Here is a 26,774-nt window from a genome sequence, read left to right on the forward strand (position 1 = left end):
AAATTCTACTTCATAATTCCTTAGAAAAAAGCTGTCTCAGCTGAACAGATTTTCTTCTCCATCACTGAGCCTTAGTTACCAGATATGCAGAACAATGCTGAAAGGAGGTAGCCATCAACACTGAATCAGCAAATCACAGTCTGAAACATGGGGTTTTCTACTCTGTCTACTCCTATTCTTTTCCTTACAACATTTCTCCTATCCTCTCTCTCTCAATCTCTTAGCCTTTACTGATTATATTGCCTCCTGCATAGACTTGAAGAAAGAAGATGAGTCCTCCAAAGAATGTCTCCTGGAAACAAATTATTTGGGAAATAAATATCTTTCCAAAATGAGTAAGCATGACAATGTCTAGAGCAATAGGTATATGGCTGACTTCCAGCTCCAAGCAACCTTGTATGGGAGGTACAGTACACTTTAAATATGCCGTCTCCTAACAAGAGCAGAAAAATAAGTTTCTTCACCTCTTTGGTACTTTGCATTTCTCCCCATACTGTTTTCTCAACTGCAGGAAAGGTAAGCACATTCTCACGCAGAATATCACATTAATCAATTCAAGTATCAACTGACAGAATAAGAGAGCCTGATGAACTTTTTTCTAGCAAAAACATTCATTTTTTTTTTCTTTAAAAATCATTTGACTTACTTATGAGTGCTTGCTTCTTTTTCCTGATTTTCATGTGTAACCTAAGCAACACATTTCTAGACTTCCACATAACCTTTTTTTTACATGTTAACAGTAGGTTTAAAAATATGACAGAGTGGGTTTAGGACCAAGCATTGAATACTCTGCATCAATAAATTAGCAACATTATCTGCCTGGCTCATTTTTTCTCATATAATTAACAAAAGAAAGAGCGTCATGTCTTCAGCGTTTCAGAGGTCAACAGGACCTAGGCACAGTGCTGGGGTACAGAGCTGAATCCAACCATACTCTGCAGATGGTACCCTCTCTCCACTCTTCCTCCTGTAGCTACTTGATCTAAGGAGGCCTTACGTACAGCATACAGTTTAAACAGCTGTCTGACCTCCACTATGTCTAGATGGCTGCTTCATGTAAGGAGTAAAAGATACTGCAATTTATATCTCAGCATTGTAATTCAGGCCTTCAGAAGTCTGATGAAGCAGGAACCATCAGTGACGATCGTTTGAAGAAGTACCTCTTAGAAAATTTTGAAGGATTTAAAATGTCTAATTGTTTGAGTAGGATTGACTTGTTTGATATATCAGCAGATGCATGAAGAAACTAATGGCATAACTATCTACTAAAGGCAGCAGTTCTGCTGAGGTAATGAAAACTGAAGTTTCTAATCTGATCTATAGCCCAGCAGTGCCTATTAAACCTGAAGAAATAAATTTACCAAGATGGAAAAAACAACTGCAAAACCATCCATTTTTGAAGCCCCTAACAGCCATAGATTATCTTCAGTATTACAACACAATGCTATCAATTTGTGGTTTGGGTTTTTTTTTAATACGAGATATAGATATGGGGTAACCTAAACAACGAGTTTATTTGAATGATCAAATTTTAAGTTTTTATGACACTTAGCTGTCAACTGTATGAACTGTATGTAGAAGAAAACTTAGAGGGTACAAAAGGTGGCAACGGAGATTTGGGATGACCACATAAGACGCTACAGGCCAGATAGTCTCACTTCTATGCCTGGCAAGATCATGGAGCAGATCCTCCTGAAAAGCCTGCTGAGGCACATAAAAAGTTGACAGCCAACATGGCTTCACTGAAGACAAATCATGCCTGACAGATTTCTGAGAAAAGCCCAATGTGGGAGATAAAATGATCAGAATAATTAAGTTAGAGATGGGAACGTCTCATGAAACTCAGCTCTAAATCTGAAACTATATCTAAAAGGCAATAAGGAAGTGCAATTAAGGATTTTGCCTTGAAGGGCAACATTGTCTCTAGACCTAGACGTCTCAAGTCCATATATCCTAGTGCAGGTCTCATTATGGGTACAACAGAGATGAGGAACAAAAATCAACATATTAAAATAACTTTCAACAGCTAATAGCAGTTGCTAATTGACATGCATAGTTGAGTAGGATAAGCATGATTAGCAACTGAATTATATAATTAATGGCAAAATATACTTTATCCTATTTTATAATTTCTTCATTCTTCCTCAATTCAACAGGATTTTTCTCTAAAGGAAACCCCTGCATTTATGTTCTATCTTGACTTTCCATTCTTTGCAAAGCTCTTCACTCTGTGCTAAGAAGTCAAAGAAAGTGCACAATTGTAACTAGGTGTTCTATAACCATGTAAAAATTCTGGGAACTCCTCCAAGTATTTATCTACAAACATAAGTTATATTTACAGAAAAAGAATGTTACTTGATAATTTATGAGGATCTAGAATATATGGGGAGGTTGGTATGTAAGAAAAGGGAGAGACAAAACTGATACTCCCAGTTTGTGGGAAAATTCAATATTCCAACATTGATCACAATCAATTATAGGATCAGTAAAAAGTTCTTTGAAAGGACAGAAATACAGATTACAAGATTGTTCTACACTGTGAAAGTATGACAACATGTTTTAAAGGTATAAAATATAATATGAAAGTAGAATCATAGAATCATAGAATAACCAGGTTGGAAGAGACCCACCGGATCATCGAGTCCAACCATTCCTATCAAACACTAAACCATGCCCCTTAACACCTCGTCCACCGGTGCCTTAAACACCTCCAGGGAAGGTGACTCAACCACCTCCCTGGGCAGCCTGTTCCAGTGCCCAATGACCCTTTCTGTGAAGAATTTTTTCCTAATGTCCAGCCTAAACCTCCCCTGGCGGAGCTTGAGGCCATTCCCTCTTGTCCTGTCCCCCGTCACTTGGGAGAAGAGGCCATCACCCTCCTCTCTACAACCTCCTTTCAGGTAGTTGTAGAGAGCAATGAGGTCTCCCCTCAGCCTCCTCTTCTCCAGGCTGAATAATTAAGTACTAGCTGATACACTGATAAGGATCACATTTTTCTTTTTGTGGTTTTGAATTTTTTTAAGAATAAACATCCTATATAACAATAAAACAACACAAACCTCTTTATATAATTCTGCGTATTTACAATGTACCTATATTTGGCCATGTGATGTCTCACATGGTGAAGTACTAGCAGCATAGTTTCAGCACATATTTCACAATTACATTGAACCAACATTGTTGCATCCATCACTGTGTATTCTAATATATCTACTGTACACAGAGCCATACACATTTACAGAACACCCTTATTCAACAGAAGCCAAAAACAACAAAAAAGTATCCCATTTAATAGAAACCAATGCTTTACTTCAGCAACAATGCTGCAGCTACCAGGAACTCTCACTACCTCATAAATTTTGACTTTAACTACAGCTTGTACTGCAGAGGGACACATTAATTTGCTAAAAATCAAACACAGTTTATTGAATGCCTGATCCAATGTAATATAAAACAAACCCCCCATCATGACCAATTTGTACATAGTTATCGTACATAGGAAAAGTTCTGGATAGTGACAGAGGATAATTGATGAGAGAGTCTTCATAAAGACCCATACTTTCTTTTAATAAGCAATCATATGCTAATGCACAAAAAATAATAGGCACAGTATGGTTTGTTACAAAATCAATCGTGACTTTAGAGAAGGGGTTTTTTTACATTACTACACTGCTAATCTTTCACTGGCACAATTTTCCTCTCTGGAGACCGGGGATAAAACAATATTAATTGCTTGTACTGCAGTTGTTGACAGGGAGGAATTATTTATCTGTAAGGAAACATTTTGAGGGTACGATAATTTAAAAAATTATACAAACGATCTCACTGAAAGCAATGGTACATTCAGGATGTCTAATACAATCCCTGAAACACGCAACTGGGGCATGTCACCACTGCAATGTCCCAGTGAAGTGTATAGTAGGTATAATATGAAGATTGGCCCAAACCAATATTCCAGAACATCTCGTCCTGGATTTTGATAGAAAAGCTAGAACTGAATCAGAACTTTGTGTACACAGAGGTCTTTTTAATTTACTCATAAATCCTTGTTTACTTTAGGACTTCATTCTTCATGATTCCTTTTACCATAAACTTTGTTTTCTGGTGGCCCTTTCTGAGACTCCATGTTTGTTCCCACAACAAGGAGGAGGTCACTGGCTTTGTTCCAGTGGGTTTCTGCTGAAGGCAGTCCCTTGCTTATGCAGTCACTCGGTCAGTGACTCCTGCCAGTCTAACACAGACATATGCAGTTCAACCCTTCCGCAGAAGTGCCCTCACCACAGACCCAAAGCCCAGCAAACCTCAGCTAGTGGCCAGAGTCACAGGTCATTGAAACTAGGCCAGTACAGCCCAGTCACAGAAGCCACAGCCATCAGAGGGGTTTTCTCAATATTACATTCCCTTATAATATATTTGTTCATTTGAATCTCCCTGACCATTTAGTATTAGGGATGTCAGCATTTTCCTCTTTAAACAGTCCTTGTTCCATTCCAACAGCAGGTGGAATAGTCTCAAAACAGAAGTAGAATAAGCTGCATTGCTTGGTACATTAAAAACTAAATGACAATACAATAGAAAGGAACTATGGGAAGAAAGAGTTCTGCACTACAGGGAGACAGACTGGATGACCTGACCTGATGACTGAATGACCACTCCAGTTTCATTTCTAATAGTTTATAATTAGCGACTACATCAGTGGACAAGGGAAAAGCCACGGATATCATCCATCTGGACTTCCCTAAGGCCTCTGACATGGTCCCCCATAACATCCTTCTTTCTAAATTGGAGAGGTACGGATCTGATAGGTGGACTATTCAGTGGATAAGAAATTAGTTGGATGGTGGCACCCAGAGTGTAGTGGTCAACAACTCAATGTCCAGATGGAGATTGATGATCAGCAGTGTCCCTCAGGAGGATGTTCTGGGACTGGTGCTGTTTATCATCTTCATCAATGACACAGACTGTGAGATCGAGTGTACCTTCACCAAGTTCATGGATGACACTAAGCTGAGTGGTGAGGTTGACAACCCTGAAGGATGGGATGCCATCCAGAGGGACCTTGCAGGCTGGAGAAGCGGGCTTGTGAAAACCTCATGAGGTTCAACAATGCAAAGTACAAGGTCCTATACCTGGGATCGGACAACCCTCAGTATTGATACAGGCTGAATGAAGAGATTGAGAGCAGCCCTGTGGAGAAGAACCTGGGGGTCCTGGTGCATGAAAACCTGGACACAGGCTGGCACTGTGAGCTTGCAGTCCAGAAAGTCAACCGTATCCTAAGCTGCACCAAAAGAGGCATTGCCAGCATGTCAAGGGAGGTGATCCTGCCCCTATGCTCTGCTCCGGTGAGACCACAACTGAAATACTGCATCCAGCTCTGGAGCCCTCAGCACAGGAAAGACATGGACCTGTTGGAGCGGGTCCAGAGGAGGACCACTAAAAACATAAAAGACCTGTAACACCTTCCCTATGAAGAAAGGCTGAACCAGTTGGGCTCATTCAGCTTGGAGAAGACTATAAGGAGACCTTTTCGCGGCCTTTAAATACGTAAAGAGGGCTTATAGGAAAGATGGGGAAAAACTTTTTAGTAGGGCCTGTAGCAATAAACAAGGGATAATGGTTTTAAACTTAAAGAGGAGAAGTTTAGACTAGATACCAGGAAAGAATTTTTTTTGCTGCGGGTGGTAGAACACAGGAACGGGTTGCCCAGAGAGGTGGTAGATGCCCTATCCCTGGAAACACTCAAGGTCAGGTTGGATGGGGCTCTGAGCAACCTGATCTAGTTGAAGATGTCCCTTCTTACTGCAGGGGGGTTGTACTAGATGACCTTCATGGTCTCTTCCAATCTAAACCATTCTATTGCTCTATGATAATTTATTCTACATATTCTCAGGCTGAAAGAAAGGACAGAAGACCTCAAACATATTAACTTTAATGCAGACGTACTGCATAACCAAAACCACTCTGTGTTGCTCACAGCAGCCACTGACTTCTTTTTCCCAAGCACACTACTTTCATGCAAAATTTTAATTTTCTGTGGAATTTTCTTAACACCATGACACATAAAGCAACAGCTTTGAAAATACAGAATTACAGTCAATTTACTAGTTTACATCAATATCTATTTTCCCCCCTTATCCCTTATATAGAAGCAGTTATGGCAGTCTGGTATTGCCCTGCCAGTACAATTTCTCTTCTACTTTTTTCTTTTTCCACTGGCAGAAAAGCAGCATCTTAAAAGTTTTCCTGAAAGTTTTGTTACAGAGCGCGTAACACATGGGGTTGACAGTGCTGTTCACATAGCATAACCAATATCCAAGGTGCCACAGTGTCAGGGGAATACAATCAGAGCAGAATGTGGAGATCAAAACCATGATATTGTAGGGAGTCCATGTGATGATAAAAGCTAAAAGAATGGCACTTAAAGTCTGTGCTGCTTTGTGTTCCTTTATAAGAACCATTCGTTTTCTTTTGGTGATTTGGTTATTTATATTTGGATCCACGCTTTTGATGGAAGGATCCTTTGGCAGAGCAGCAGAACAAGGAGTTATTTTTACTTTACGACAACCATTGTTGGCTTCTTGGGTGCCATCAGCCTTAACCACCAGGCGGAATTTATAGGCCATACATTTTTTACTGTTTTGTGTGTGGCCTTTGGCAGGTGACAAAAAGTATTTCTGATTCTCAAAATCATTTTCTTCAGGCTGTTCTTTGACAACAATATCCATACTCTCATTAAACTCTTCTTCCCTACCTTTAGATGGACTTTCGTAAGTTACTTGGAAAACTGAATCTGCAGCAAGTTTATCTTCCTCTTCTGAAGATGCATAGCTGCTACAGGTGGTTAACTGGTCAGCCTTGGTCCAGTCATTACAAGTACTCATTGCCTGAGAGGCTTTCACTGTAGCTGACGTACTTCGACTAGATGAAGACCAAGAAGCCTGACACCTCTCTCTTTTGACTAAGTTTTGCTGCTTGCAACTGAAGCAAGACTTTAGGAGAGCTTTCTGAGGCTTTATCATCTCAAACTCTTCCATAGACTCCAAACCCTGCAGTTCAGCAAGATCCTTGGTACGTTTCTCCGTTTCTTTATAGATACGGCAATACAAAATGGTCATCACTGACACTGGAATGTAAAAAGCAGCAATTGCAGTACCAAAGGTGATAATGGGCTCGTATAAAAACTGTATCTGGCACTCTTCAGGTGGTACTGTTCTTTCACCCACAAAATACTGCCAGCACAAGATGATGGGTGCCCACAACACAAAGGAAATCAGCCAAGCCAGACCAATCATGATGCCAGCTCTTCTGGGCGTGCGTTTGGCCCTGTAAGTTAAAGGCCTTGTGATGGAAAAATACCTGTCAAAGCTGATGACTAGGAGGTTCATTACTGAGGCATTGCTAGCTACATAGTCCAGTGCTAGCCACAGGTCACAGGCAAGGCTTCCAAGAGACCAATGGCCTATAAGTATATAGGATGTATAAAGGTTCATAGAAAATATTCCGATGATGAGGTCTGCACAGGCAAGGCTGAGCAAGTAATAGTTGTTGACAGTTTTCAGCTGACTGTTGACCTTAAAGGATATCATTACAAGAACATTTCCCACTATGGTTATTAAGCTTACAATTGCAGTCACAGTGGCAATAGTAATGACTTCCCAGAGGCTATGCCCCTCTAACTGCTTATGGTTGATGGATGAACTGTTTACAAGAGTAGAATTGCTGAATACATTTACTTCCATTCTTGTTCTTGGTGTATTGTCATCAGTATCTCAGCTCTACTGTATACAGCTTTCTGTACTCAAAAATATTCTTCCAGAAACAGCTGTGAAGATCAAAGGAAAAAAAAACAGAAAAAGAAAGCAGCTCATTAAATAGCACAGACTTCCATTAGAGTAACCATAAAACACTCGCAAAACAACCTATCAAATTATTTGTGCTCTCTTTTTGCATTTAGATTATTGTTTCTACCACTGTGAACATAGCTAAAACACACAAATGTACATTTTTAGGACAATGTACTCTGGCATCTTATGACACTTCTAAATGCAGTCCAAATAACCATTGATTTTTAAGGCATTCAGTCACACCAACTCTTATATTTTTAATACCTTAGGAAACACGCTACATATTTTTTGAGACAGACATTTAAAATTTTGCAGTGCACTAAGACAGTGAGTCACTCTGTTGTTTCCTACAGTACTATGTAGAAGACATGTCAAGATTTCAGAACCTATGTTTGGAAATTTTTGAGAAGTCACCAACAACAGAAAGAGTAAGAGGAAACAGGATGCATGGGGAGTTAGGAACCACGTTGGCATGGTGGCAGCAGGAAACAATTAGATGTTAGAAGTGCCTGGAACAACTAAGGGGAGATCTTTGAGCTAAGGAAGCAGGCAAGGCCAAGAAGATGTTTCTGGAAAAATAAGTTAAGCAGAAATAACTCTCCTCTATTGGTAGATCTTTTGGACAGAGGAGACTGGGTGAGGCACAGAAGTGCAGTTTGGGTAGTCTGGGTGAGTGAATGGTAGGGATGAAGACAGAAAGGAGTGAATGGAAGAGGAAGAGGAAGCACAGTTGTTCTGCACATCAACAGCTCCATGTGATTAAATATTTAAGACTGGCAGTGCCGTGTGTCAGAGGGCAGTGAGGGCTGGCTGTTCTGCAAGTGTATGTGAGCCACGGGTATAGTATGTTACCAATGCAAGTGGGAGCAGAGACCACATGAAGAAGCAGGATGTGGCGCTGCATGTTTGGTTCATGATCAGGGCCAGAGACAGTGATCAGGGTCAGATATAGTCCAGTGATCACACAGCAAGTGCATAATGATGAGGCAGGTCCAAGCCAGGAAGCTCAGCCAGCAGGTCCAAGTCAGGATCAAAGACAGAATCAAGGAGGTAGGAGACCAGTTGTATATGTCACTGGTGCCCAGCTGTGATGTAGCACAGGTGAGGGCCAGTGGTACAGCCTCCACTTAAAAGCATTTCCCAAGGGAAGGGAGAAGCAGGCTCTTGCTTCTAGCTTTTTTTCCACAACAGGTCTTATCAGCAGAGGAGCTGACCTTGGACTTGACCAACTAAACTGTAACATAGCCAACAGCACTCCTACAAGAGGCCTGCAATCCAGGTCTTGACAGTTAACATTCCTGACATGCCGCTGGGGCTCATGACTTTTTTTTGCAAGTTGCAAGATTTCAGCAAAAGCTAGAGACGGTCTTAAGAAGGCACCAGCTATGAATATTAGGCACATAGGTAAACCTCTACTAACCTCTACAGTTGCCTAACACCTGGGGTTAAGGAGCTTTCTAAAATGATTAAAAGAGGTCGTTAGAACTTTCTGCCTTTTTTTTTTTTTGCCAGAAGATGACATTTTTCTCAGAAGAGAGGAGACTAAAAATTGCCCAGATACTGTGGCCTGCAATGCTTTGTATTTTGCCATAGAGAGCAAGTGTGTCCAGCCTTTTTGGTCACTTACCCTCCCTAACATTGGGATTTAGGAGGAAAGACTGCTGAAGCTACCTTGTGTGGTTTACAGACTTCAGAGAAACACAAGAAGCGGAAATTGTTGTTGTCCTGACACAATTGTTCTTGTTTTGAACTGACATGGGTGGGAGGAACACTAGTAATGTAGTATAGAAACTATAATTAATTATTATTAATTTCTAAATAAAAAGCACTCTTATCATGCAAAGCCTTCCCTTTCTAATAGGCTGATTTACTGTGATGCCTTTAAAAACTTACAGTAGCAAAGCTGCTAGTATTCAAAGATCTCTTCTTGCTTATTGACTATGCTTGTAACCTCTTCATTCTCTGTCATCTTTTGTCTTGTAGATCTGTTAACACTTTGTGGTATCACCTTTTGTTCTCTATTTGTACATCATACAAGACAATTGTGCCTGTGAGTGGGACTTCTGTGTGCTATGGTAACATAATTTATGTTAATTGTCTATCATAAGAGATGATAATAATAGGGAGAGCAAAATTAAATTACAAAATCAAAATGCATATGTACAGTAGCATGACTTTGCTATCTGTCTTATAATTATTGATGCATGAACTTCACGCTTGTGAGTTGTAATGATATTTGCTATTTGTTGCCAAATAGTCACAATATTTTTTTCAATCTAGCTGTAATTATTAATTAACCTGAGTTGTTAAATTTATACATATAGTCAGCTTACAGTTATCTGCAAGCAGCTTGTTCATGTCACAGATTAATTGCACCACAGATGCAGGCATAGCTTGGGTTTGCCAGGTTTTATTAGCTCTAGCTCAGAACTAGGTCTGACAGACCCGTGCTGGCTGAACAAGAAATTGTTTAGATGTCTTGGTAACGTGCTTGCCAGTTCTGCTCCCTGTTACTTGATTTATTCACTTCTGTTGCACTGGAGTCATGCAAAATTAATTTACTGATTTGCAGCATGCTACGCCTAAAAACTTAGCAGCCCTTATCACAGATAGTAGTGCAGTCCATGATTCCACAGTATGGGAGTTTTGGTCACATTTGTCTGTAAGGACTACCAGGTTTAAAGGCCTTTCAAAACCAGATTTATATTTTAATGTGTGATGACAAATGACAGCCTGTGTGCTCAGGTGTAATTGGGTAAGCCTGCTGTTAGGGAACTGGGGAACTTTCCTGAGGACAGCATAGATGCCTACCTAGTTCAAGCAGAGCAGGACAAAGGAGCATAGCTCTACAGCACAGAGCTGTTCCTGTATCCCTGCTCTTCATCCTCTGAGCAAGATGCTCCTCAAGAGGCTGCAGAGTCACCTCATGGTGCAGGCTTGTGTGCAGCACCCAGTCAGCTAGGGCCTGGTTGCTTCTTCCCTCACTTGCTACAGAAAGCTAACTCAGTGTCCTACACTTGGGCCACAACAACCCCATTCAGTGCTACAGGGCCTGCAGAAGAGTGGCTGTAAAGCTGCCCAGCACAAAAAGACCTGGAGCTGTTCATCCACAGCTGGATGAATGCGAGCCAGCAGTGTGCCCAGGTAGCCAAGAAGGCCAATGGCACCTTGGCTTGCATCAGAAACAGTGTGCCCAGCAGCAACAGGGAAGTGATTGCACCCCTGTACTCAGCACTAGTGAGGCTGCACCTCGAATCCTGTGTTCAGTTCTGTGCCCCTCGCTACAAGACAGACATTGAGGCACCGGACCACGTCCAGAAAGGAGCAACCAAGTCGGTGGAGCGGCAGAACAGGGAATGTTAATCCTGGAGGAGACTGTAGCTCTCTACAGCTACCCCCGAGGAAGGCAGATGTTGGCCTTTTCTCCCGAGTATCAAGCGATGGGATGAAAGAATCTGGCCTCAGGTCGCGCCGAGGCAGGTTTAGACTGGATATTAAGAAAAAATTCTTCATTAAAAGGGTCGTTAAGCATCGGAACGGGCTGCCCGGGGAGGTGTGGCAGAGGCCGCGGGGAGGGACGCGGTTCAACGGTGAACTCGGCAGCGTTAGCGCACGGGCTGGACTCCACGGTCCTAAAGGCCTTTTCCAACCCGAACGCCTGTACGACTCGCACGGCTTCGGCCGGCAGCGCTGCTCTCTGGTCACTAAGCGCGCCCCCGGCTCCCCGCTGGCCGCGCCGGGGGCCCCGCGGCCGGGGTGGGGCGGGCAGCGCTGCAGGCAGGGGGAGCGGCAGGGGGAGCTGCCGAGGGCGCCGCCGCTCCGCTCCCTCCCCTCTTTCCGGGCGGGGGCGGGACCGGCGCGGCCATGCAGCCCGAGCGGGGCGCCCGGCCCCGCAGGGAAGGGGGGCGGCACGGCCGGCGGCGCCCCGGTGCTGCTGAGAGGGCGGCCGAGGCGGCGGCCGAGGGGAGCGGCGGGGGCCGGGGAAGAGGCGGCGCTCGCGGGCACCGAGGAGGCGGGGGCCGGGGCGGGCGAGAGCTTCGAGGTCGCGGGGCGGTGCCGCCCCCCGCCGCCCCCCACCGCCGGCGGGTAAGGACCGGGATAGCGGGGGTGCAGCCCTGCGCCGCTCCGCCTCTTCCCGAGGGGGAGCCGGGGGCGGTGGGGAGGGGAGGGAGCGGGGCGGTGCCTCCCGGGGCAGCTCGGCAGCAGCGGCCGCCGCCGGGACCGGAGGGGGAGGTTTTCGGGGCCATATACGTTTGTAGTTTGTGCTGGAAAATGCAAGTCCTGTTTGAAAAGTGCATCTGAAAAATGCATCTCTGTTTGCAAATAGAGGTGGTTGCTAACTGGGTTTGGGTTTTTTTGGCACGGTTGATGGGAGCTTGAAATGAGGTGTGTCTTGTCCAGCCTGTGGTACCAGCAATGATGACACAGTAACTTGGTAACGTAGCTCAGGGTACAGAATGGGTATCTGTGATTCCCTGGAACACACGTCGGTCATTAGTGCAAGTGAGTGGTTGTGCTTTGACCAAATATAAAGTGTTCTGCCGGATCAAAAGTAACACAGGTGCGCAAGCATATCGCAACTACAGCCTGGAGAAGGCTCCAAGGAGACCTTCTAGTGACCTTCCAGTACCTAAAAGGGCTACAAGAAAACTAGAGAGGTACTGATCACAAAGGTTTGCAGTGATATGATGAGGGGCAGTGGGTATAAACTGGAAAGGGGCAGATTTACGTTAGGCATAAAGAAGAATTTCTTCTCTGTGGCAGTGATGAGGCGCTGGAACAAGCTGCCCGGGGAAGTTGTGGCTGCCCCATCCCTGGAGGTGTTCAGGGCCAGGTTGGATGGGGCCTTGGGCAGCCTGGTCTAGTGGGAAGTGTCCCTGCCCATGGCTGGGGGATTGGAACTAGATGCTCTTTAAGGTCCCTTGCAACCCAAACTATTCTATGATTCAACACGTCAATTTCCTGTAGAGATGTTGAAGTGCTTTCTGCATCCCTCCATGGTATGAGATAAACACTGCATCTTTAAAACCAGTTTCCATTCATAAATACTTAGAACTAGGTTCAGATTGTCTTGCTTCTGTTAGTATTGTTGCAACGGAAATCACAGTTGTCCCTGGATTGGCTAAAGGGTTACAATGACAACCTGATACTGATCGGTGTTGGCAGCATTGGAGTCCTAGTGAAGATGAACCAGCTGCTACCCCTTTTGCAGCATTGCATTGATTAGATGCACTTTGACTTTCCTGATGCCATGGCTTCAATTGGACTCAGCCAATGTTCTATGTATATGAGAACTTCCATGGTTGCTGGAGGATTTAGAAAATGTAAAATATTCATCTGTCTTGTCATTGTATTTAGATACATTTTAGCACTCCTATTTTGGGAGATAAAACATACAGCTGGATTGATAATGTTACCTAGAGTGCTGGTGGGTCATTTCATTTATAAGTAATATAAGTACTGATGTGTGCAGACACATTTGGATTCTGGGTGTGAAACAAGCGTTCCCTCGAAAGCCACAGAGACATATGAGAAAAATGCTGCACCTGTATTAGCTGAGGAAACTTTTGTCCCAGACTCGTTTATTTTCAAGTCATTCATTTCTTACTAAGTTGAAATACCTTTATGTCTGTGCTCTCTCTGATACTATTCACCTGCTAGGACCCACTTCATAAATTAAAAGGTGCACTCAAGAAGGGAGTTGTGTTATATATATGCATTTTGTCTGGATTGTTGTTGGAAGTATTTTAGGAAGCAATTTATTTTTTTTCTTGTGGGACAGCTTACAATATGTTTTGCGTGATCATAGTGTTATTGACTTTGATATGTTCTTCGTCTTAGTCTAGCATAGTGACTTTATTTTTGGCCAAGGCTAATGTGAGTTGGGGTGTTTAAAAGTGAAGCAATAGCTAAGATTTTCCCAGAATGCTACTAAAAAGTGTTTAAGCATAATACTCTTCCTTCACTGGAGGCTTCTGATATTAAGAACTACATGGTCTTTCAGCACACCTGCTACAGATCTTGTGTTTAGCAGCTTGGAAAGGCCTAGCTTCCAGCAATTCAGCCATAGCATCAGCAGCTGTGCCAGCCTGCAGCTGCTGCTATCTAGTGTTACCTCTGAGCCAGTCTCATAATTTACTGCCTCTGAAACAGGGAGGGTTTCCTTCTTCCTCTTCTTTCTTCCATCTATATGGTCAGACAAGCTCCTTCGTACTGTCTTTGATGTGTGCTAAATGATGTTTTCTGAAAAGAATTGGCTTTCTCTTGGCAGGAAATTACCCCCTTTTATTCCTAGTTCTCTTTACTGTTATCACTGTTCAGCAAAGTGACTTCTCATATGCAAGTGCACCAGCTCAGTGTGAGAGTGATTGGCCCAGAGAAAGAGATTTGTGTGAGAGGAAACCCCTGTGTCTTTCAGCAACAGGGGTCGTGTCTTCTCAAGTAGTGATGTATAAATTGCAGACCTGGAGAGCCAAGTAAGAATATGGGGAATATGAGTCATCTTATCACGTCACTTTCCTTACTGTGCGCTGAGGAGCTGGAGTCTTCTCTGGAAATATCCTTTCTTTTCTTCAAATGGGCCTTGAAATTCCCTGGAGAAGGGAAATTAAGAACCCAGTAATTTTGTGATATATAGGGTTCTCAAGGGCAATTGTAGCCGTTTTACTTTCTAGAGTAAAGATTGTGGAGGATTATATTCTGCATTTCCATGCTGCTGGTGTCAACTTGGCATTTTGGAGGAATTTTCCTACCAGATAGGGATCATTCTAGCGTTGAATGATCAGGATTTAGATGACCTGGTATTATTTCCTAAAAATTTCCTGGGTTCTTCTACTGTCTGAACACTGTGCTAAATTTATGATTTTATTTATTTACACCATGTTTGTTTATAAAGTGATTGCTCCTAAGTTGGATTACTGAAGTAATTCTTTATTGCTGGAGCTTTATTGGTTGCCCGAGAGGTTTCTTCTTTATTGTATCTTCAGTTGTGAAAAGCTTTATGACAAAAATCTACATGAAATTGTATTAAAGTAACTGGATTTGGATTTATTGAGCCTGCTATGGACAGAATAGTAAAATATGAGTAAAGCCATAGGTGAATGGATTCAGTAAAGTGTAATAAGAGTGTTGATAAAACCAAACTTCATTAAAAACTCTTGGAAATACTTAAAAATTCTTACGGTGAAGTAGAAATTGGCATTAAATTGCTTAATATTTTGGCAGCAGTATTTCTGTGTCAGTTGCATTCAATTGAAACCACTATTCATCTTCAAATTTTGTGTTTCGGATGTTTTTATTTAATGATTCCTGACCTGTGGTTGAAGCTACAGGAGGATGTTATTTCTGACCTGTACCACAAGGAGAAGTGTAGCCTTGGCGTATTCTGTTCTCAGTCTTTTGTGGACCAGCGAAGGCTGGACACCACTTTACATGTTTTACACTACTGTTAAGTGTACTGTAATTCTTTGTTTTTAGTAGTGAGCGATCACCTATGCTACTTGCAAGGCCCATCAAGACGCAGTACATGCTGAGTCAGTTCTCCCCTCATCTGCTGTGTGCTGATGTAGAAGGAGATCAGGGTGCTACATTTATAAATAATTGACTTACTCATACCCTGCATGGTAGACCCAGCTGTGGATCAGAATCTTAAAGATGAAAGCTTTCATGGTTTCTGTCAGCTCTGTAAGGAACTCCCCCCCCACCTCTGCTCTTGAAATAAGATGCTACCTCTCTCAAACATGGGATTTGTTTAGAAACCGTGGGGAAAAGGGTTCTTATTCCTTGTGAAGGGGGAATAGGATATTGTACTTTTTTGGCCTTTTTGTAACCAGTCTGCATGTTAATTTAACTGGCTTGATTACTGCAGATTTTGTGTCCTCCCTTCAAAAATGTACTTGAGTCTAATTATGACTAGCTGTTTTACCAAATGGCAGATTTCTTTGTAGATCTGTCTTCCTGAATAATTTTCCAGTGTTTCTGTCTGCTTTAACTTATCTGTGTTAAATAAATAGAACACGTTTGCACTTATTAATTTTTACTAAAATAATATGGAATTATAATGCTTAAAATAAAGCGTCCAATTGATGTTAGCCCAATGTTATCTCTTACTTTTGTTCTAACTCCTCTAACTTGCTTGGAATTCATATTTATCTACTCTGAGATTATTTTAAATGGTTTTTCTCTATGAATTATAATCTATTAAAAACAACTTTCTGAGATCATGGACATGATACTGGGTTTTCTTTTGATGGTCCTTGAAGACATCCTTTTGTGGGTGCTTTAAGGAGACTTTCTGTTGCTCTTTATCTTTATTACGTTGTAGTTTACAAAGTATTCTCTTAACTTTCTTTTCGGGGATACATTGAGCTGCCTGTGATGCCTGCTGTTACTTCAGTGCAGCTACAATTGACAGATCTGTTTGTTTCAGTGTTCCTTGTCTGTCTTTGGGCATAGGTTGCAGTAAACATTTTGTTGTTAAAGAATGAAGGTTAACAGACTGATTTTAGTGCAGTCTTTTTAACTTATGGTTAGTTTCAAAATGAAATCACATTTATTTACTGTTCATTATATCTTCATTCTTGTGGTCCATGCACATGTAGAACGTATCTAAGAGAACATCTAAAGCTGCCAGCATCAGATACATTTTTCCTAATTAGTATGAGCTAAATCATTACAGTCTAAGCAATTGCAAAAAGCAATCTGTTCACAGGAATGATAACAAAAGCTTGGATTTTTCAAATGCAGATACATTTTATTACCTTTAGAGCACTAAAATAGAGCTTGTGCAGACAAAAGAAGACTGGATATCAGGGACTCAAACACAATAAATCTTCTGTAGTTTTCTGTTAATGTTCTGAAAAGCAACTAGGAAAAAGCTTATTTAAATTATGTCAGCTTGTTAGTTTATTTAATTACCAATGAGATGTGAAGAGATTCCCTTCTCAGGACTTTTTCTACAGAGATGAGAAGTGAAGAGTCAGTAACTGATTGTGAATGAAGTGTGGATTATTTTATTTTGGGAGTATTGATTGCAATTAAGCCTTTTAAAGTGTGAACAAGTGGTTGGAGACTTCTTCAGGGTTGGTTTGATGTCAAACTGGTGTTTGTTAAATGGGATTCTGCATGGCTTTATTCTGTATCTGCTCATGCTCAATGTTTCTATTAAGAATTCTGATGAAGGAGTAAAATATACAGTGCTAAAATTTGCAGATAGTGCTAAACTGGAAGGGCAGGCGATAAGGGTGGAGCACAGAATACAGTCTCAACAAATGTGAGAAGCAGCCTGCAGTAAGGTGTAATTCAAGGTCAGATATAACACAACTACATTTACATAGGAAAAATCTGCAGAGCTGTATGACAGGTTAAACTGCAGTTTTGTAGAAGGAAACTGGCAGCTTAATGGATAAGAAAGTATCAATTAGCACGCAATCATGCTGAAGAACTGGTTCTACTTCTGAAAGATTTGAACCAGCTGGGGAACGTTCAAAGTGAGGGAGTGAAGAAAGATGCAAAGTCTATAAGACATGACCTAGTAAGAAATGTTGAAGGACTCAGTTATCTTTTTCTTTCTCTCTCTTTTTTTTTTTTTTCTTTCTTTTGTCTGGTGAAGAGGACACTTTGGAGAAGCGTGGGTAGCAAATTAAGTAGAAAGATTGCTGCAAACATCCATTTTAGACAGGACAAGACAAAAAACAAAAGGAGGATGTTTAATTTGGGCATTGTGAGTGAATGGGTAGATAGATTGTGTAATGCGTAATGTACGAAGTACATGGAGGTCATCACAGAAAAATATTGTCAGAGGTTTTAAGAGTATGGTGAAGGTTACTGAGCCTACTCAGTAGAAGGGCTGTGTCACAACCCTATTTTTTTCTTTAATTTTTTTCCAAGGCTGTCTTTGCAATTGAAAGAGATAAATGCTTTTTACTCAGCCAAAGTTAATTTATTCTTTTCAGTTTCTAGACAATAGAGAAACCTGATTTTCACAGCACTGGGGACTGCAATGATTCTTAATAATCTGTTGTTGTTTAGCATGGCATGGTTAAACGACATATGTTGTTATTCCTTCATTGTATTTTTCCAACTTTCCTGCTGATTTAACTTGAGACACTTATGCTGAAAGCATCCCATCATGCAGGTTAACATGCAGCATCGTTGGTGCATAATAGCTTTGTATCTGACATGAGTATTTTCTGTAGCTTCCTTGGAAAGACCTTGGGTATTTTCTAGTTTGGATGGCTGTGCATTTCTATTCTCATAACTGTTTGGGGTAGTGTATTGGTAACTCTCAAACACCTTGTGATGAAAATTTGCTAGTTTAAACAAGTAACTTTATCATCTCTGTATTTTGTTAATTGCATGAAACAACTTTCAATCATTACCTTATTTAGATTGAATTATCCTATAAAACAGAGCAGAACAGGAAAACAGGAAACGTACAGTGGTACTCCTTGAATATTGGAGAAGCTCTCCCAAGAGCTTCCCATCATACTTAGCTAAACATTTTAGAATTTAGGGAAGAACTAAACCTACGGATTTGGGAATCTGTCTCCGTGTCTTGCCGTGGGCTTTGTGGGGAGGCAGTGCCCGCAGTGCCCGGTACGGGGCCCCGGTCGCTGCCCGCCCGGCTGCCCGGATGAAATCGGGGAGGGAGAAGGGGGCGCGCACACAGTGGGACGCGAATGGCTTTAAGTCATCTCAGGGTGGTGTTTGCTGAACCTAAAGCGCAACGTATGGAGTTCACATGTGCCTGTGAATTATTAGGAGCTGCTACTGGGTGTTTGTTTCAAACACAGACTCTGGAGGAAAGGCGTTTGTAGGAGAGGAACGCTTAGGAACTCTGTGCTAAAAAGGTGGTGCTAGTGGGATGAGTAGTTGGTCCCAGGGAACATAATGCAGGGGTTTGTATGGGTATGTCAAGTGAGAGATAGTACGTGTTTATGCTGAAGAATAAACAATATTTTAGAAGAGATGAAATTGGTTTAAAAAATTATTCCATGCAATACTGCTTCTGTTTTCCTCATAGGTGAACTGGGTTTCAGGAGCACTGTTATGGGTTTCCAGCGAGTCTAGTGGTGCCGCACAGCCTTTTGTAGATATTGGTATGTTTCACTGGACTTTAAAGAAACAAAAAGATGATGGATTATTATTTCAATGGTGATTTAGAGCCCTACACCACACAGAGAGGGATATTTCTTAACACTTTTCGTACTCAAAGGATTTCAAGTCTATGTGATTCCGTGTTCTATGGTAAGGCATAGAGGGGGTCCATTTCCCGCTGTTCTCTTTCACGCATGCAATTCCTCTGCATTTTTATGTGTGTGTGCTTTTTCATTATTTTTTTTTTTTTTTTTAAATAAAGCTTCAATTCTTCTGCAGATACATTTAATAATGCATCCTCCTGGTAAAACCTGTAAATCTGCTGGAGTGTGTGAGAACCTTGCCTCAAGGTCCTGTTTCTATTCTTGCTTCACTTTTCCCAGTGGATAACTATACAGTTATGGACTGTACAGACTCTTTCTTTAACCCGTGAACAGCCAAGCTCTGTGTCTTGTAAAGAACAGAGAGTCTTGTAGAGATTCTGGGCCACAGCTCTTCCTAGGCTACTGCTCTGTGACTGGCATGTTATGAGGCCTTGAGCTCTTTCCTGGCAAACTAAGGCTTGGGTTTTGGTGGTTATTTTGTCTTTTTCTGTCTTTTTTTCTTTTTTTCCCCTCTTCTTTTCTGTATTCTGATTCAGGCTGTATTATTCTGGTTATGCTACTTTGTTACTTCACTGGCTTATTATGTTCCTTGTAATTTGTAATTGTAGGTGGGGTGACTGTAGAAGCAACAGAAGCTCTAATGATCCCATACCCCTTATATCTCTTCCTTCCACTTCACTCCAGTTGCTAGCAAAGATCTTAAGAGATGTTAAAATTAATTGTGCTAATGAGAAAAGTTAGTTTCTTCAGTGTTTTTTGCATAGGTCTCTGAACATAGTTTGTTACTGTCAAGGATGGGTTCTTTGGGGCAGATTTTCCTTGAGGATAACACTGGTGGACTCAAAGAGGTTTGCCTCCTAATGGAGCCACAGTTGAAGTTGCCTACCAGTTTTCTGGATAGTTGAGTACTGTCTAGTGGTCACCACTGTAAAATGGATGCAAATTTCTCCTGCAGTTCCCCCAAAGGGGGAAGTTTAATGAGAAGAGGTTTAATTATTTTCAATGAGACAGCAAAGCAGATCAGTAATAATTGTTTATTTCCTTGCTTTTTGTGTCCTTTGTTAGCTGATGAAAATGCCATCTTGTGGTTTTTTTGCAGAAGAAAAAATTCTCTTAGTGAAGTAATGTGTTATTTTCCACTCTTTCTCAAAATATATAGCAAAATCATTCATATGTCTGTAAGTTTACATTAGAAGCAGCTTGTGTGTAGGGTTATAGAGCCATTAGCACTAATGCTTTTTTGTAAAAAGGCAGTAAGTAGATGCACAGAAGCCTGTTTTAGATATGGAGTGTACAAGATTGCAGTCTGCAATGAGTAGTGAAGTGAAGGATTTGGAGAATGTGGAGAAAATAAACAAGTTCAAACTGCAGTCTGTTTTCTTTCCAGTTTCAAATACAAAGTACAGTGAAGGGGTTTTTTTTAACTCTTCTCAGATAACTAAGGGATACTTCTGAGTCATCTGCCCTTGTCCTCATGGGGGCCTCCAGCTTGCCATACATCAACTGGAAGTACCACACAGCTGGTACAAACAGGTCCAGAAGATTTCTAAACTATCTGGATGATAACTTCATGGTACAGGTGCTGAAGGAACTGACTAGGAAAAGGTGGATTCCTTGACTTCTTGCTAGTTAACAGAGAGGGTCTTGTGAGTGAAGTGGTGATTGGCGGCTGATTGATTGCTTCATGGTTGCTGTGGACAAGTTTAAAATCTTTGGTAATAGAAAGAATATGCAACAGCAAGACGTCAGCTATGGGTATGAGGAAAGTAGACTTCAGGTTGCTCAGGGAACTGTTTAGTAAGGTCCCCTGGGAAAAAACTTTTGATGGCGGTGTCCATATGTGCTAGTCACGTTTTAAGCATGACCTCCTAAGAGCACAGGACCAGGCAATTCCAAAATTCCAGAAGTCAAACAGACAAGGCAGAAGGCCAGCTTGACTGAGCAGGGATCTTCTTCTGGAACTAAGGCATAAAAGGAAGGTGTATGAACAGTGGAAGCAAGGACAGGTGACATGCCAGAACTACAGAGATGCTGTGGGGCACCTGTAGGGTAGAAATAATCTTTCTGGGTTTCAGTGAAGCCTTCATAGAATCACCAGGTTGGAGAAGACCCACCGGTTCATCGAGTCCAACTATTCCTATCAAACACTAAACCATGCCCCTCAGCGCCTCATCCACCTGTCCCTTAAACACCTCCAGGGAAGATGACTCAACCACCTCACTGGGATGCTTGTTCCAGTGCCCAATGACCCTTTCTGTAAAAATTTTTTTTTAATGTCCAGCCTAAACCTCCCCTGGCGGAGCTTGAGGACATTCCCTCTTGCCCTGTCCCCTGACACTTGGGAGAAGAGGCCAGCATCCTTCCCTTGACAACTTCCTTTCAGGTAGAGAGCAATGAGGTCTACCCTCAGCTTCCTCTTCTCCAGGCTAAACAACCCTAGCTCTCTCAGCCGTTCCTCATAAGGCCTGTTCTCCAGCCCCCTTACCAGCTTTGTTGCTCTTCTCTGGACTTGCTCCAGAGCCTTAACATCCTTCTTGTGGTGAGGGGCCCAGAACTGAACACAGGATTCGAGGTGCAGTCTCACCAGTGCTGAGTACAGAGGGAGAATAACCTCCCTGGACCTGCTGGTCATGCCGTTTCTGATCCAAGCCAAGATGCCATTGTCCTTCTTGTTGATGTTGTGCCCATCTACAAAAAGGGCCGCAGGGAGGACCCAGGAAACTACAGGCCTGTCAGTCTGACCTCAGTGCCAGGGAAAGTCATGGAGCAGGTGATCTTGAGTGCTATCATGAAGCACATGCAAGAGAACCGGGTGATCAGGCCCAGTCAACATGGGTTCACAAAAGGCAGGTCTTGCCAGACTAACCTGATCGCCTTCTATGACAAAGTGACTCGGCTGCTGGATGAGGGAAAGGCTGTGGATGTGGTCTTCCTGGACTTCAGCAAAGCCTTTGACACAGTTTCTCACAGCATTCTGCTTGAGAAACTGTCAGCCTCTGGCCTGGACAGGCGCACACTCTCCTGGGTGGAAAACTGGTTGGATGGCCGGGCCCAGAGTGTGGTGGGAAATGGTGTGAAATCCATCTGGAGGCCAGTGACAAGTGGGGTTCCCCAGGGCTCAGTGCTGGATCCAGCCCTGTTCAATGTCTTCATCAATGACCTGGATGAAGGCATCGAGTGCACCCTGAGCAAGTTTGCGGACGACACTAAGCTGGGTGGAAGTGTCGATCTGCTGGAGGGTCGGGAGGCTCTGCAAAGGGATCTGAACAGGCTGGACCGGTGGGCAGAGTCCAATGGCATGAGGTTTAACAAGGCCAAATGCCGGGTCCTGCACTTGGGGCACAACAACCCTATGCAGTGCTACAGACTAGGAGAATTCTGTCTAGAAAGCTGCCTGGAGGAGAGGGACCTGGGTGTGTTGGTTGACAACCGACTGAATATGAGCCAGCAGTGTGCCCAGGTGGCCAAGAAGGCCAATGGCATCTTGGCTTGTATCAGAAACGGCGTGACCAGCAGGTCCAGGGAGGTTATCCTCCCTCTGTACTCGGCACTGGTGAGACCGCTCCTCGAATCCTGTGTTCAGGTCTGGGCCCCTCACCATAAGAAGGATGTTGAGGCTCTGGAGAGAGTCCAGAGAAGAGCAACAAAGCTGGTGAAAGGGCTGGAGAACAGGCCTTATGAGGAGCGGCTGAGAGAGCTGGGGTTGTTTAGCCTGGAGAAGAGGAGGCTGAGGGGAGACCTCATTGCTCTCTACAACTACCTGAAAGGACGTTGTAGAGAGGAAGGTGCTGGCCTCTTCTCCCAAGTGACAGGGGACAGGACAAGAGGGAATGGCCTCAAGCTCCGCCAGGGGAGGTTTAGGCTAGACGTTAGGAAAAAAATTCTTTACAGAAAGGGTCATTGGGCACTGGAAGAGTCTGCCCAGGGAGGTGGTTGAGTCACCTTCCCTGGAGGTGTTTAAGGCACGGGTGGATGAGGTGCTGAGGGATATGGTTTAGTGTTTGATGGGAACGGTTGGACTCGATGATCCGGTGGGTCTCTTCCAACCTGGTTATTCTGTGATTCTGTGATTCTTGGCCACCTGGGCACGCTGCTGGCTTATGTTCAGTCGGCTGTCAACCAACACTCCCAGGTCTTTCTCCTCCAGGCAGCTTTCCAGCCAGACTTCTCCTAGTCTGTAGCACTTCGATACAGTCTCTCACAGTATCCTCTTAAGTAAAATGTCCAGCATACAGCTGGATAAGCACATAATACAATGAGTGAGCGATTGGCTGATGAGCCGGGCTCCAAGGTCATAGTAAATGGGGTTCCACTGGGCTGGCTATTGGTCACTAGTGGGGTTCTGTGGTTATCCATCATAGGGCCAGTAGTCTTTAGTATCTTCATAAATGACCTGGATGCCAGACTTGAAGATTTAATAACTAAGTTTGTGCATGATGCAAAATTGGGGGGAGCTGTTGACACTCTTAAGGGAGTGTCAACACTCTCTGCAAAGAGATCTGGAAAAATCAGAGAACTGGGCAATCACCCCACATGAAGCTTAACAAAGGCAAGTGCTGGATTTTGTACCTGGGACACAGCAACCCTGGATGTACATATAGGCTGGGGAATGAGAGGCTGGAGAGCAGCCCTGTGAAAATGGATCTGCGGCTTCTGGTTGACGGCAAGTTGAACATGAGCCAAGAGTGCGCCCTGGCAGCCAAGAGGGCCAACTGTGTTCTGGGGTGCATCAAGCATGGCATTGCAAGCTGTTTGACGAAGGTGATTGTCCTGCTCTACTCTGCACTGGTGGAACCTCACCTCAAGTACTGTGTGCAGCTTTGGGTGCCACAATATAGAAAAGGTAGAAGGCTACTGGAGAGTGTCCAGGGGAGGGCCCCACCCCACCTCATGGAGTTGGTGAAGGGTTTAGAGGCGAAGCTGCATGGGGAGTGGCTAATGTTGCTTGGTCTATTCAGCCTGGAGGAAACAGAGGGGAGACCTCATTGCAGTCTATAGCTTCCTCACAAGGGGAGGAGGAGCAGGCGCTCATCTCCTTCTCTCTGGTGACCAGTGATAGGACCCAGGGGAATGGTAGGAAGATGTGCCTGGGGAGCTTTAGGCTGGTTATTAGGAAAAGCTTCTTCACTCAGGTGGTGGTGGAGCACTGGAACCACTCCCTAGGGAAGCAGTAATGGTGCCAAGCCTGACAATATTCAAGAAACATTTGGACAACGCCCTCAGACACATGGTGTGAATGCTGGGATTGTCCTATGCAGGGATTGGAGTTGGACTTGATGATACTTGTGGGTCTTTAAATACATTTTGAACTCAATTCCTTTTTTTTTTCAGTCCCTTTGTAATTTATGTACAAACACGATATTTTTGTAAAGATAGAGCAAAAATGAAAGAATGAATGATGTGAAGTGTTATGGGTTTCTTGTTTTTGGTTTTTTTTTTCATTTTTGAGTGGTGGTTTGGCATCTGCATGGCATGTAGGCCACCAGCTTCTCGAGTTCTCCTGCCTGCAGTGTCCAGTTGCTGTACAGGGTAAAACAGGATAGATCACCTGTTTCAGAGCTTGCAGAATCACTGTGTTCTGATGGGATATGGGAGATGTGACTTGAAATGTACTTGTTCAGAGAAGGTAATTGAATTTACTTCCACTTTCTAGATAAAATTCTGTAGTTCTGCAGTAGCTGAATAAACATGGATTGTATTTATTTACATGATCTCTTTGGGATGGTTTGTTTTGGCACTCCCACCTCTTATGCCCCAGGCCCCATCTATTCTCAGGTCATTTCAAGACTAGCAACTATTTTTACTGGAGAAAGTTTTATGTTTCTATCAAAGTTGTACAGTGGTGATCTAGTTGTTAGAGATATTTGATTAATTCTCATATTTCTATTGCCTGCAGTGGTTGACTGCTTTGAGGCCAAGTGCATGTCACATACTGGTGATATAAAATTCTGCTTTTGATTTACCTCAGTCAGGACAATATGATGTCTCTACACATTTTTTATCTGTGTTATGTTGATATTTTGATATATAGACAGATTTTCCAAGCATATTCATCATTAATTTTCAAACTAGCAGCCAAAGGATACAAAGCTCTGGAAGCTATACTATTAAAAGAGCTTGAAAATGGATGGTGTGGTGTGGTGTGTTGCTGTCTTTTGTTTTGGAGGAGTTATACAGCTAATATAGCTATACTTTGAATTACGGTCCATGTGGATTCATCACAAGTCTATCTCTCTTGGAGGCAAACTCACCAAAAATCACGTTTGGCAGTGATGTGCTGTATTGCGGGACGGCACATTGCTCAGTGCCTGAGGGAACTCTAGCTGAATTATTTTTTTTTCTTTTTTCTGAGTTAATGCTAGGAAAGGGACTGCTAATGTACACAAGGAAAGTTAATAATGTGTGAGTGGCTGCTGTTTTGCACTACTTGGGTATACTGTCAAGGAAATCCTACCTTGATTATGAGATGGGGATTGGAGTCTCTAAGCTTGGAAGCATATCCTTGGTGAATTACTTTTTTGCTTTCCTTGCATCACTATGTTGACTGTGTGGTTTGTGGACATCTATGAAAATGAAAAGGAGAAAAACTGGATTTCCTCACTAATTGTCCCATACATTTCTCACGTTATTGAAAACACAAGGAAGAGGAAGGGCTTTGTTGCCTGTTTACCAAGAGGGTAGTTAGTACTCTGTGTGTCTCTTCCGTTTTTTTTCCACTGTCTAAAGAAAGAAATTAATTTTTCTATTAGTCTCAGAAAAGCTGTTTAAAACCCTGGGGGCTGAGGATAGTATCTTTTTGATGTAGCATTGCTGTAATATGTGGTTATTTTGTCTAGTGTGACTCAATTCTGTTTCTAATCAGTGTCATTCAATGTATATATCCTGCTTGCTTTTTCCTTGATAAGTGGCTTTGCATTCAGCTTTATAGTTGTGCATTTTGTTTGCAACTTAGGGAATCTGCTTTCTATCCTTAGGATCTTTTATATAATGTATTGTTCATTAATTTACTATGTGGCTGTGTATTGGTCCTAAAAATATCCTTTTTTAACACTCTGCTCCCATTATGAAAATATTGTCAAAAGAGGCTATTTGTAACTGAAGTTTTACTCCTTCATCGTGCAAGGCTATAAATGTGATAATGCAACTTAATTTAAAAAATGCGTGATGGCTGAATCTGCCAGTTTGTTGATAGAAGAGTAGTAAAGATGTGAGGTTTTTCTGTAGCATGTGAAATTATAATTACAAAGTGGCAGTATGTTAGTAATAAAAGATGGAAAACTTCAGGACTCTGCTACTGACAGTGTTGCAGACATAGTGAAAGGGGGAAGAAAGCAGAATGCTGACCTTTTGAATTTCTTATTTAGTAACTTTTTAGGGTTTAAAATTAGTAGCGTGTCCCATTTTACAGCTTTAATTTTCATTCTGTGAATATTTTTGTACTTCAATATGCTCTTATTATATGATGGTTGAACTGACAAAGTGACAGATGTTGGGTGTTTCAATTTGAATTCAAGATAGAACAAACATCAATACTGGGAACTTCTAAAATAATGCATTACACATCTCTCGGTGACTATCTTAAAGCAGTAATTGAAAAAGAGGACTGAAAGCAGTCACAAATGTTCTGAATTTAATGTTTAATTCTTTAGCAATCAATATAAATATTTGTAGCAAAGTATCTTTTTAAATTTTTTATTTAAAAAAAATATGTGAATTTGACAGAGAA

At 42.4% G+C, this 26,774-nt stretch overlaps 2 protein-coding genes across 3 annotated transcripts in view; one reads left to right on the top strand and one right to left on the bottom strand.

The window, feature by feature from the left end:
* Positions 1-5,967: 5,967 nt before the first annotated feature.
* CHRM5 (cholinergic receptor muscarinic 5) overlaps positions 5,968-26,774 on the bottom strand; it is a 47,832-nt gene continuing 27,025 nt past the window's right edge. The window contains exon 2 of the mRNA XM_069858269.1: positions 5,968-7,825. Within this exon, the coding sequence (XP_069714370.1) occupies positions 6,156-7,742 (1,587 nt within the window). The 5' untranslated portion in view covers positions 7,743-7,825 and the 3' untranslated portion in view covers positions 5,968-6,155. The remainder of the gene's footprint in view (positions 7,826-26,774) is intronic.
* Positions 11,692-26,774, top strand: part of AVEN (apoptosis and caspase activation inhibitor) — a 94,571-nt gene continuing 79,488 nt past the window's right edge. Inside the window, exon 1 of one of the 2 annotated variants that reach the window (XM_069858307.1) lies at positions 11,692-11,933. In XM_069858307.1, coding sequence (XP_069714408.1) covers positions 11,712-11,933 — 222 coding nt within the window. In that variant the 5' untranslated portion in view covers positions 11,692-11,711. Of the gene's footprint in view, positions 11,934-12,133; positions 12,177-26,774 lie in introns of those variants that run through there. The other variant, XM_069858308.1, reaches the window with a different exon arrangement.

The sequence above is a fragment of the Phaenicophaeus curvirostris genome, chromosome 5, assembly GCF_032191515.1.
Source record: "Phaenicophaeus curvirostris isolate KB17595 chromosome 5, BPBGC_Pcur_1.0, whole genome shotgun sequence".
NCBI lineage: Eukaryota > Metazoa > Chordata > Aves > Cuculiformes > Cuculidae > Phaenicophaeus > Phaenicophaeus curvirostris.